The sequence below is a fragment of the Catharus ustulatus genome, chromosome 1, assembly GCF_009819885.2.
Source record: "Catharus ustulatus isolate bCatUst1 chromosome 1, bCatUst1.pri.v2, whole genome shotgun sequence".
NCBI classification, from domain to species: Eukaryota; Metazoa; Chordata; class Aves; order Passeriformes; family Turdidae; genus Catharus; species Catharus ustulatus.
Window position 1 is genome coordinate 122003774 of NC_046221.1, and position 13548 is coordinate 122017321.

The 13548-nt window shown below is 38.7% G+C and overlaps 1 protein-coding gene across 1 annotated transcript; it reads right to left on the reverse strand.

Moving 5' to 3' along the window:
* Positions 1 to 4376: 4376 nt before the first annotated feature.
* Positions 4377 to 11363, reverse strand: LOC117001585 (cytochrome P450 7A1). Its single transcript, XM_033070015.1, has 8 exons — positions 11327 to 11363; positions 11118 to 11215; positions 10838 to 10982; positions 9356 to 9596; positions 8394 to 9007; positions 6939 to 7069; positions 5847 to 6022; positions 4377 to 5289 (listed from the first exon to the last, which is right to left on the reverse strand). Exons 3-8 carry the CDS (start codon positions 10915 to 10917, stop codon positions 4990 to 4992), a joined length of 1542 nt encoding a protein of 513 aa, XP_032925906.1. The 5' UTR covers positions 10918 to 10982; positions 11118 to 11215; positions 11327 to 11363; the 3' UTR covers positions 4377 to 4989.
* Positions 11364 to 13548: the final 2185 nt, after the last annotated feature.

A 13548-nucleotide genomic window follows, 5' to 3' on the forward strand; every position in this document is an offset into this window, starting at 1 on the left:
GCTCTTTATTGAGTTGTTCTGAAGTAACCACTCTCTCCCTTCATGATTCATGGGTCACTGAAGATCATTTGATTTGAAATGTGTCCCACAGAGTTGTCTGTCTTGGCAGAAAACAAATTAAAGTCAACAGGAGTTAACAAGCTGTGTATTTACACTGATAACACTCCTCTTAATAGTATGTAACCTTTTTATTATTTAATTCTAAGGTTATTAGGAGGCAATCACTGCTTTTACCACCAAATCCCCTGTATGCAGCTAGACATAATTATGATCAAGCCTACTCTGTATGTTCATTAACTGGTGCTGTAAATGAGAGGAGATAATAGAACCATAAAATCACAGAATTGTTTGGGGTGGAGGGCGTGTTTATGGGTCATCTAGTCCAAACCCCTGCAAGGAGCAGGAGCATCAGAAGACCTTGGTCCTGTCTTCAGCCTGTTGACATCCAGATGTAGAAATCTGTGCAGTTCATACCTATTTATGCTGCCACAGCTATCTGTTTATCTGACGCATGCTATCATCAGCTAATAGTTATCTCTAAAATGTATTTCATGTTTTCAGAAAAATTATCCCATGACTTTTACTCTTTTTTGTTTCCTCTTTTATTTCAACAGAAACTTGCATAGGAGATCTCATAATATAAATATCAATTTATCCTGATATTCTTACAGTGATATTAAAAAAAAAGAAGAAGGTTATAAAAATCTATGACCAAAACCGCTGTCAACATGTTGAAGAGTGGCTGCCTGAACTCAGCTCTGTTACAACAGCTGTGGCCAGCATGGTCCAGAATTGTTAAACTGTCTTATTTTCTGACATGATGTCTTGTTTCATAAGTGAAGTCACCATGTCACTTCCAAGATCTCCATGATCAGTAAAAATTTCTTGCAGCCTGAAAAAACTGTAGAACTTTTTCACTGCCTAGGTTCAATCTGCTCACCTAAAATGCCTCCTTCTGCTGGATTATGAGCCATGTGGTCTCAGTCAGGTGTGCATTGCTCCTAATTCCCATATCACTGTTCAGAGGCATCTGACTAGCCCAATGCCCAGCTCATCTGGGTCGAGAAAAATCTGAATATTTGAGATCCCTGGTGTGCCTAATCTATGTTATGCTATGTGTTCCTCAAGAGCTGTCCCTCACTCTTACTCAGCCTTTGCAGGACAACCACAAGCTAAGAGTTGACCTATGGGAGTGTGGGAGAGACTGAATTTACTAGTTTCCTCTTCCTCAGGGACTCCAATCCCAAATTGAAATTGAGTCTGCTCTCTAGGAGAGGCTAGGAGAGCACTTTGGCTGGAAGGTTTCTGTCAGGGAGTCGTGCAAATCATCCTGTAGAGTCTGTTACATTTTTTTAGAGAAAACATGCTGCAAATTCCCTAAGAAAAATGCCTGAGCTATCCCAATGGTTAGGGTGCCCACCTGGGGGTTGAGACTCCTCTTCTGCCCATACCTCTTCATGCATTTTAAATAGAAAGTATATAATGGGAAATACTCACAGAGCCCACAGCAGAGGGTGCCTGCTTCCTACCAGCCTCGATCTGCTCAATATATTTCTAATTGCTCTTATGATTTTAGTATTATTTTTCTTTGTTCTCTTGTCCTAATAAAAGCCCTGCTTTTAGGAGAGCCAGCAGAAAGAATTGTCCTGGTATAACCTCGTGGTGTTTGTGACCCTGGCAAGTGAGATGAGTATTGATTGATGAAGTATTTGATTACATTAGCTGAGGCATAGTGCCACTCTGTACTAAGAAAGACTTTGTACTTTTTTTCTCTCCTCACTTGCATCTGTGTAACCCCAGTATCAGGGGTTTAACTGAGGTTAGCAAACTAGCAGCTACAGCAGTAAACCAAAATACTTGTATATAGCCCAGTACATATATAAAAAAGGAAATCCGTATCCAAACTATTTAAACTGTTCATCTGCCTGTCTTTTGTCACAAAGTGGAAGCATACTTGGGGGCTTTTACTGGGTCTTTTCATCGGCATAACACAAGGTCAATGTGAAAAAGAAGAGTTCCCTGCAGACATGCTGTATCATCATCAGGCTACATGAGTCCAGAACTGAGCAGAAAGGGCTGGTTGCCTCTGTTCTGTACACTGCATATCAATCCACAGGTTATGTGGTCCAGCCATCCATGGAGGGCTGCTAGCCCAGCAAGAGAGGACTGGCAGCAGGCTGAGTGGTGTGGTGCTGCAGGAGTCTGGGCAGGAGCACTTGAGTCACCCTTGCAGGGCCCTGTCTGGTGACAGTGCTGGTTTCCACCACTTCATGGTGATTCTGCACTTAAATCAGTATCTTCTCCAGTGCTCAGAACTGGACTTTAATCTGTGGGGTGATATTTTCACTTTCCCCTGTTCTCTGTTGCTGGTATTCCTTGGTGTGTGAGCCAGCTCAGGCAGAGCACAGGAACAACCACAACACCATGGATGAAATGGAGAGAAAATTTGGTTTTGTTGAAACCAAACCATGAGTTCTCTAGGTTTTACCCTTCTGATTCTCTCCCTGATCCTACTGCTGGGGGAGTGAGTGACTGGCTGTTTGGTGCTTGGTTGCTTGCTAGGTTTAAATTGTGATGCCAGTGGGGGTATCCCCAAAGCAGCACCCAGGCAGAGGCACACAAGCAGGGATGCAGGCACCATGGAGCTCTGTGAATCCTGGGGGATCACTAAACCTCTTTCTGTCCCCCTGTATATCAGGGATTCATGCAGGTGTAATTTATTACCATTTGATTGCTCCCACAGCAGGGCAGGAATCTCAACCATGCTCAACAGGATGTCTCTAAATCTACCACTGGACTATGTTATCTTAACTCAGGTGCTGCCCAGCACGAGGCTAAACAATGACTGGTATGATGTTTGTGGTTTTTGACACCCCAGCTTGCAAAGCCATTTGACCATGTTCACAATCTTCCTCACTAATCTTCCATTATTCTCCCCGACTTGGGAACCTGAAAGCCACATCAGCAAATTCTCCATTATTTGGGAAGCTGAAAGTCAGATCAGCTCGAGGAGCGACTGAATACTTCCACTTCTCATAGACCAAAGGATCTGACAAAACCCCACTAAACCACAGCCAGAAGAGTCTGGAGCAGTCAGTTTGAAGAAGATAATGGGATGTAAAAGAGGCTTAATTTTTGGAGGAACCTAGAGTTACTTTAGCAATTGCCTAATTTTTTTCCCTGTTGTTGTAATTCCATGTTGAATTCCTTTTCATCAAGGAAGTGTATTTTGCTTATAACATTGTATAGCCTCGCTGCCCTCAAAAACTGCTGTTTCAAGCAGGATTTGTTTAAGAAAGAAGGAGCAGATACTCTAATGATGGTAACATGTGCCAGGGTGCATGGCAGGCTTGCATTCACTCATCAAATTAGCTTACATTGAATATACTATGAATTATATAAATATAAGAAAATATAATCGACAGAAGTCTGAAAACAAACTGTACTGGATACTATGCTTACCAAGAGAACCAAAGTAATAATTCAACCCTTCTTGCATTATACATAATTGTTTAATATAGAGGGTGCAACAAATTGGTGTTCTCTGTTCTCCTTTGAAAATGCAAAAAGATTAAATAAAATGACAAAGGCAACACACAGGTAATAAATGTGTGTTGCACACAAAATAGAGTTGTGCACACACTGCATAATCTTTTTATTAACCTTTGAATATTTAGCACAATGGATAGTGAGGAAAAAAAAAATATCTATCAGCTAGGCTGGATAGCTTGTCAGAATGTGAAATTTGAAGATATCAAATAGTCCTGTATCTCATCTTCGCTCATGAGGCTTACTTTTGAGTTAAGGACAAAGGTCAGACCATAAGTCCTTGGAAAAAAAACCAGGATAAAAACAATGTTTTAAGTCCATTTGTTTTTTTCATCAACAAATTATAAGAGAGCTCTCTCTTTCAGCCCGAAGAAAATTCATTAAAAATGGACTTTTGTGACATACATACATCTGTCATTTGCAGCAGAAAAGGACAGGGATGTTAGAGACAACCAAATTATATTAACCCTGAAGCAATTGTTCTTTATGGACATGCCACTTCTGAAAATAAAATGTGTGTGCGTACTACTAACCATGGTAATTTTACTGAAATTAGACTTGGAAGACCTAAGGAGGCTTATGGAAATAGGGAGTTTAGGCAATGAGGTTAAATGCAACCAGAACCACTGGTGAATATCTGATAGATATTTATTTATCTGCATATTGGTGCTTGAGCTGACTAGTTTTAAACTGGTTTGGATAGCTTTGGATGAGTACATAAACCTTTGATAATATTAAGAGATTAAAACAACAAACAGTCTAGAGATGCATTTTGTTCAGTCAATATAATTTATTTTAACACAGTTAGCACTTTCTAAAAATAAGTATCTTATAAAGAATATGTTACAAGTTTTGCAGTTTCACTTGAACGTGAACATTTCTGTAGGTTTCTTCAAGTCTTCTTCTAGTTTTTCATAAAACCATAAATGCAATTCCCCAGGAAACTCTCCCCTCCCCACTGTGAATCTGCCTTTATACAACAAAAACTTTATTTCACCTGTGAGGAGACCCACCCACCGCCCAACATTTCAATTATAGAAAAAAATACATTTTAACTGTGGTACAATTTTGAAATTATTATGATTTAGCTCATGAAATTCTGCTTGTGGGAAAGTATTTGCTGGTAGAAAAAAAAAGGTGCTGCTGTATATACACAATAGCAAATCTTAAGTTGCCTTTCAAAATGGTTGGTAAAAAGGGAGACATTTGCATCAAAAGAGAACATTAAACCCACTGCACACTGGTACAGGTGCAAGTTTTTCATTAAAATGGTGAACTAACTTCTTCATATAGATTTTCTCCCAAGACTTGAAGCATTTCATTTGCATATATACATAAAATGTATAAAAATATATAAAGTATATGGTATACAGTGTATTTAGTACTGTTAGTCTAAACAGTGTATTTATGTACTACTAGTACATAGTGCAAAATACATCTTCATAAACATTTCAGCCTGTACCTGAAATCTACATCATTGGATGGCTGCAAAATACCCAGTCCTGCACGGGATTGATCTAGAGAGGGACACTTCACATTAGTGTCCACAAGCTCTATCTCAAAATATGAAAGAATCAGAGTCAAAAATTGTTTGATCTCATGGACAGCAAATAACCTGCCCGGGCACTTTGCTATGCCCGTCCCAAAAGGCATGTAGTAATGCTTCAGCTTCCGACCGTTGCGGTAGAAGTCGGTCTTCTCCTCTCCCTTCTCGTTCAGAAAGCGATCGTATTTGAATGTCTGCAATTAAACACACAAAAGAGTTCCTTGAATACCTCCAAAAACCAGATGAAGCTGCTAAGACACAAAGTGCAGGCTGAGAAAAAGATGTCTCCAGCAGTAAGCTTTGTACAGTACCACCAAGCCCCCATGGGTCCCAGGTTCTTTGCTGTTAACTCTCCTTTCCTTCCTCTAAAAGTAAGGATTGTAACCAGCATTCTTGTCCATGCAGCAGAAGAAGAACTGGAAGAGTTCCAATTCTGTGCCTTTAGGAAACTATTATCCTTATTGTTTTTCAAAGACCTCATAAGGCTGATTTCCCTCACTGAGGAAGGCAGTAAGTAGAAAGCTGTCTGGGGCTGGTAGCACAGCTTTTGGTTACACTAAAACATGTTTTGCAGATGCTGCTTGCACTACCTTTATTTTTCTCTTTCCTATTATCACATCTTCAGGTGTAAGAATGGACTTCCTGTCCAACAGAAAACCAGCCATGGGGCATCCCAATAAATGCATTATCTAAAGGCCTGTTAACTTCTGCCAGAGTGCCAAGTTTAATGTAATTTGAAAAAAACACTTACCAAGGGATCAGCATAGATTTCTGAATCGAAATGCAGCAGCTGAGGATAAAGAGCTACAATATCATCTTTGCGAATGTTGTAAAAGTCGTTCTCCAAGTGCAAAGTGAAATCCTCCTTGGCCACTCGGAAGGTCATGGATGCACTCGAGAGCCTCATCGCCTCCTTGATGATGCTGTCTGTTGGGAGAGGACAAGGAATGATTGCCATGGAATGATTGCCATGGAAACAGCATACTCACACACGGAGATCATGGATATTGAACTATTTCAGAGCCCTTATCAAACCCTGAATTTATTAGAAGAAATAGTTTAATATTAACTTTCTAAATGCCTAAGAAAGTGTCTTTCTCATTTCTTTTAAGCATTCCTATCCCTTCTGCAGATACCACTGAGAACCTAATCTCCTTTCCCCTAAAAAATGCTTATAGTTGATGAAATAGAATGTCCAAAGGTGAGATACATTTTCACTCTGGCATAAAGACCAAACCAGTGAAAACTGAAAACATAACAAGAAAAAGAAACAGTGCAATGAGCAGAATTTTCTGAAGCTTTAAGTGGTCCTATATAGAAACCCATACTCAGAAAATAAAAGTAATATGGGAATTTTTTGTTTTAATATTAGCTTTTTTTTTAAAGTAACAGTAGTTAAAAGGCAACATTATCAAAACTCTCTCTAACTTCTGAAAAATGTGCTTATAATTTGAAAAATGTTAAGAGGAAATAGAAGTAATGGTGTTAGAAAACATTGCTTCACATGATCAGAATAGGGATTTAAGTTTTGGCAGCACCTTTTTATTTGATTTAAAGACATAACCAAATAAAATATTTTTCAAAATTATCCATGGGTCTGTGTTAGGATTATTGAGATATGGAATTACCCATGAAAAAGTGCTTTTCATGTGAATTTTGATAATATCAGTACCACCTGGGACACTGGGAAGCCCGGTTGTGTTGGCTGTTGCTAAGAAACATATAGTTTCCTGTTCTACTGTTTCTTTACTAATTCCATAGGAATTCCATAGCAAGCATTTATATGGTAGCAAATAGAAGACCATGGAAACTCTAGTGTGATTTCTGCATAAAATAATCATACCTAGTATTGGCATATTATCCAGCTGTTTTCGGTTCAAAGAAATGTGTTTGCCATCTAAACTGATACGCTCTTCGGCACTTTCCAAAACATTCTGCACTTCTTTGGTAGCAGCTCTCATTGCTTCTGGACTCCTAAAATCGAAAGAGCAAAGATATAATGTAATTTAAAATTTAAAAATTCTTTAAGAGGAGTTTTTGCTATTAACTTTCCTCCTGACTAAAATTTATTTTGTTGGCTGACAAGTACAACCTTTTAAAATGAAAATCCTGCAGCAAAATGCTGTAGTTCCACTTTTTCATGTCTTGGCAAAGGTATGATAACCTCAAAGCCAAAAAAAAAAAAGAAAGGAACCCCAGGTATTTGATTTTGTCTGCAATGATAAGTGGGACAGAACTGATGTGCATAATTCAGGAAATAAAGAGTACTGTCACTAAAAAGCAATGCCAAGAATAAGAAAAAAACAGCCAGTTGTAAGATTAGAAAATAGCCCCTCTGCAGGTAGAAAGTTTAGGAGAAGGATTATAGATCAGTTTTATGATATAATTTATTTTGGCTGATGTGACAATATTCTGTCTAGCTGAAAAGAATCTTCCTAATACTAAGAGCCCACATAGTACCCTTCACTGTCCAGCATTTCTTTCAGATGTGGAATATATGAGCTATGGTGAAATATATAGACACAATAAAAGAAGGTGCAATAGTATCTTGATGAAAGCACAGAGTCAGAGTGTTAAAAGACTCCAAGTCCAGAAAACCTAAAGCAAATACATTCTTGGAGCAAAAAGTACTAAATAACTTCAAAAATTAACAATGGCAAGTAGATATGATAAGTAAAAGCATTAGGAATTCAGACACCTACTTCAGAGTTAGTTATGCTGAATCAGATTATCTGCAAAAGCCCACTCTAAAATGGACATTTGATACTATTATCTGAGCTGTGCACTTGTCTCAGGAGCAACAAGCTCAGCAGGTGCAATCTACAGTACAGCTTCAGTGGGATCTATCAACATATAAATTACTTTCTATTAAGTGTCTGTGAAAACAATAATGAAGTTAAACCTCATTTTGCCTGCTCTAGTGAGATGGTCTAAAAATGTCTAGTTATATTTGTAACCTTTAATACAATTAATGTTTTGACTGCAACTAGAATTTTTAATGTCATATCATATAGATTTACTCCAAAGCTTTCTTGACAAAGTGTAGTATTGCCCTGGAGTGCTCTTTCTTAACAAAAACAAAAAAAGCTTCTAAAGAATTGCTGTGTGCTACCATTTCCTGTTCTGAGATGGGTGAAGAGCTTTTCTGTGGAAGTCCAGAACAACACAGTGCTTCTGTTGCAAACAGTTTTTTATCACTGATGAGATATCAAGAAGTGGAATTGGCCCATATTAATAAATTGGTTTCTGAAAGACAAACATTTTCTTTTGTTTGGGAACAAGAAGGATTGGGACTTACTTAAGAAGATAGAACAGGGTCCAAAAAGTGGCAGGAATGGTGTTTGCCTGAGAGGCCCAGAGCACTGCCACGTGGGTCTTTGCTTTTTCCATGTCATCGAAGGTAGAGAGGGTGTCATTCAGGAACATGCGGAGGGTGACAAGCTCAGAGAGGTTGTCCCTCTTCAGGAGGTTCTTGTGCAGGAGAGCCTCTCCCAGCTTCTCACGTGCGCTGTGGGCACTCTTGAAGAGGTGGATAGGCAGCCCTGCCACGAGAGCTGGGAAAATCTTATCGAACTCCTTGAAGTTTTCAAGGGCATTAAGGATATGAGCTCTCTCAGTTTCCTGCTTTGATGATAGGTTTTTGTCATTATTTGAATTAAATTCTTTACCAAAAAGTGTTAAAAAGCCAGACTCAAACATCACTTGGCAGCAGAAGGTATAAAGTCCTTCTGTCACCCAGGCATTAGACTGAGGCTTAGGTGCTCTTGACTGCAGCATGACATACTGTAGGTTTTCCATCATTGCTTCAACGAGGGCATCTAGGGCATTGCCTTGAAGGGTTCTAATGAAAGTCTGATGAAAATTTTCAGTGGTGTTTCCCTCTGCTGGGTCAATGCTACCATGCCCAAAAGCCTGTCACAAAATAAATTGTATGCATGATAAGTAAGGCCTGTCATTAAATTACGATAAATTCTAACAGAAACAAAAACCAAAGTATAACTTCATAGCTTGTTAGAGGGAGGGATAATAATATAATAAAATATTGTACAGTCTTAGAATAATGCATAGTCTTAGAACAATCCAAATCACTGAAAATTTCTTTTCCATTTAGGAAGAGGAAAAAAAAGACTGCAATATTTTAAACCAGTAAAAGTGCAGAAATACGAAACCAATCCTATTTCAAAGGCATAGTTATGTTTACAGTGATTAACTGGGTATGTCAGCAGATACTTTCATGTTAGATATTAAAACCAGGAGTACCTTGGCAGAAGTAGCAAAGTGGAATTTTTTCCAGTCCAAGTATTTTCCCTGGCGCATCAATGCATGGTATGAAAAAGGGTCAGTGAGGAAATGAATGTATTTCCCTGCTACATGGCAAGTGAAGATGTGGCCATGCTTCTTCTGCTTTTCTTTGAGGAATTCAAGGGGGTTGGCACCAAACTGCAAGGCACAGCCCAGGTATGGAAGGAATCCATTTTCAAGCGGTGGCTCACCTTGCCGCCTGCAAAACACAAACAAAAGCTGTTTCAAATTATGCATAAATAACTCTTCTCCAGGATTATCAGGTATGAAAAATATTGGTGTTAGGCTTTGTGTAATGTAAAAAACAAATGAAGAAAAAAAATCCCAAATAAGTAGTTTGTTTACAAGTAATTTTCTCCCCTTCAAGCGCTAAGCTATGTAAGAAAAAACTACTATTAATAGACATAACAAGACACAGTTTGATTATGTCATCTTTCTTTTCCTTGGATCAGAGGTATATTTTTCACCTGTTCAAATGCAAAATTTGAGCCATTAGCTAACATGCAGTTATGAAATTGTCACATGAATAATTAATTCATCACACTGATACTGTCTGTTATATTTTTGGGCAATTTTATCCACAATTTAATTTAAATACCAAGCAAAGAAACTTTTTAGTATAGAAGGGTTGTTATTATTGGCATATCCCATTAATAGACCAGATCTTTCTAAAAATATGGGAATTTTTCTATGATCCTCAGTAAGCATAAGAACTAGTCTTTCAGACAAAGTGTCATCAAGCAAATGCTTTAAATTAAGCAGATACTTAAAGTGAAGCACATGTTTAAAATATTTTCTTTTTTGATTAGAAACAATGTGTAAGGACATCATGGTTGCTAAAATAACTTTCATATAATATTTCAGCATTTACAGTAAATTAAATCAATTGTTTTTCACCTTTTTTAAATTAAACTTTTTAAAATAAAACACAAAAATTACTGCTGAAATTAAAAAATAAGAAGAGTTAAGCAAATTACTTGCTCCTTATGTGACTGTGTCAGTAGCATAAATGTTTTTAAGGAATAGACATGGTACATAAATATTACCTGTATTAAATTGCATTACTAGATATAATATAGAAATGTTTGTAAGTAGGTATTAAACTATAATTACACATAAGTAGATTTTCACTGTGATTACAATACAGGTGAAATTACAGCTGAGAACTTTAGCAAACCAGGACATACAGAATTCATATTTTAATTACCTTGCTTATGAATAGATTTGTATCTACAGCTACCTCTAGGCATCATTACACTATTATTGCAAAGTTAATACACAAAAATTTGATTGGAACATAAATCTCTCAAAAGACCAAACTACAGCATTGTCTATGCTATCCTGCATGTGTTCTGACTACAGTTCCTTTAGTGATATTTGGATAATTGACACAAACAAAGGCCAGGCATACTGAGATGCTTTTACAAAAAGAGTCCTTACCTTCTCCTCCTCCCTAGAAGAAACCAAGCCACACAACAGAGTATTACTGCAGTTCCCCAGATCCAGGATGCTAGGAACATTTCTGGTAATACCCAAAAGCTTCCAAGTGGAAAATGGGTAACTACCAGGACAGCAGGAGAAGTGACTGAGAATGAAACAGAAGACAGGTCACAATTTATATACAGTGGGTACACCACTGCATCTAATGGCACTGAGTCAACCTAACAAGGTATTGATTAACCATTTCTGGAGAGAGCTTGTTCCCTCTCTGTTCTGTCACCTTTCTGCAGAGATCTTCCCTGGATTGATGCAGACAGTTGCAGATCTGGCCTTGAGCTAATGTCACGCAGCAGTTGCAGTTCCAAAGTAACCAAACAGCTGTAATAGTTGATAATTTGAAGGTTAGCCAGGTGTATTTTGATGAATCCTGCATATTTACCAATTGCAGTTTATAGTTCAAGTTTAGCAATCTATGAAATGGTTACTGACCGGTGTCCAGGAGCTTCAGGCTGCGCTAAGCAGCGGCTGCAGCCTGTGCTGCCCTTCAGCTGCCAGCCTGTTCCCCCTCCCTTCTCCTTGTGCCTGCCCTGGCTCTGGTGTGCCACTGCGAGAGGGAACGGCGGCGTTCAGCAGCTGGGCAAAGGGATGGCTGCGGAGGTGGACTTACTTCCTCTAACAACATTGGTCTGGAAGAATCACTGGATGATTTCACAGAATCATGCAGTGAATCATAGAAGAAAAAGAAAGTAGAGCCAGACAATCACACTGGTTTGGGGTTTTTTTCATTGTCCTTGGATCGCCTTTTATTTTCCCACTAAATCTTTTCTCTTTTCTGTTGTTGACTTATGAGAATTCAAACTTTGGATTGTTCCCAGACCTGGCATCAAGCCATTAAGGAGGCAGCTCAAGTATCATGATGTTTCATTAGTCATCCAAGGCCTAATATGTCTCTAAGAGAGGAACAGAGAGGTTTTTCAGTCTCACTTTTATACCAGTTTTTGTTGGTGTCCTTACAGCTGTGTGCTAAAACAGTAAAGATTTGGACATCTTGCTGCTTCAATTGAACACTACACTGAAGGCACTGACATGAAAATGTGGCAGGTGGAAATATTGTCCTGGCTTCAAACCAGGGCAGGCAGTGAGGCATGGGGTAGCTGTGCACATGCCATTACATTTGAGTCAATTTTTAAGTTATTGTACTGAAGAAATAAACCTTATTTACAGCATTGTGGTTTACCCTCACTTCATCTAAAAATCGCTCATTTTGTGTGTCAGCTCCAGTCCTCTATCCCATTTTCATTTAAGCACAGGTGTTTCATTTATTTTCCTATAAAAACTTATTTTTCATCAGCTGAATTTAGCTTACTGTTATATAATTGCTTTATAAAACCCTTGTTTTCCCATTTTCTGCTTGTTCGCATTATTGAAAAATTCAGTTCTGGGCGTCATCTTTGTTTTCATCCTGTGATTTCTTCATCCTAAACAAAAACAATAATTTTATTATATTGGTGTCTAATTCTTTTTGCATATGTTCTCCAAAAAACACAGAAAAAGAAAGTCAGACGTTACCGTCAGTTTTGTGTCCAACAACAGGAATCACATTTAACCAGCAACAGTTGCCTGTGTCCCCTCACCATACCTTGTTTTGCACTAGGTAGAGCTGCCAGTCACACTGCCTTTTCCCTCCACGCTGCAATGTGATGAAAACATCATTTATAAATGGCATCCTGCTGCCAGCAAACGGCAGCAGTAACTTCTCTAAAGCTGCCCACCTTCTTTCACTTTCTGCTTTGTACATATATAATAGTTCTAAAAGTATAACCAGGTGTAGGCAGAGCACAGGAACTGCTTGGCAACATACCAGAAAAAATTGCTTTTTCTCTCAGGAATGTCTTAAATAGGCCAATCTACAGTCCCAAAGCCAGCCTGTATTACAACAGGCTGCAGTCTGTGACTTTTGTCCTTGTGATAAAGGCAAACAGGAGTCTTGTCTGCCACAGATACTCCTCCAAATTTAGCAGATGATAAGTGTGAATCTCCTGCCATTTATATTATGTGAGCATTAGGCTTTCCTGATTTTTTCAGCAGCACCAGTAGAGTGCCCTGGTGCTCTGGTGTGGTATTTTGGTGTTCTTCAGACAAATACACTATTTCCCACAGACAGAGCTCAGGCAGTTGCCACCAGTCTGTACAGCAGGGATTAAAAGCCCCATGTACAGTAATTTCACGATTATAAGCTGCACCATTTTGACTAAAATTTTGGCCCGAACCCAAAGTGCGGCTTATAATCAGGTGCGGCTTATATATGGACAAAGAATGAAAAGTTGCTGTTTTAGTTTGGAGGACAGATTTCTGCTGAGAAAGGCAGGAACTTCTCTTTGAAATGGAGAATGTAAACTCCCTCCCTCCAAATTATTATAATTTTGAAATCAAGGGGCTTTCAGGCAAAAATATGGGAATTAGGAATAACAGTTCTTTTCTAGGGAAATTAAAATAGAAATACAGTACTACAAAGAAACAAACTCCAAACCCTGACAAAGTCAGAGTACAACCTGACACCCCCGTCAGGCAGGGTGTTGGTAGCAGTCCCATTAAATGGTGGCTGCATCCTCCTGCAGTGACAGATGTGATTCAGTTGAAGCAGTGCTCCTGTACAAGGTGCAGTTTCTCTCCAGAGGTCCAGTGGTGATGTGGAGAAATCCGGTTTTCCT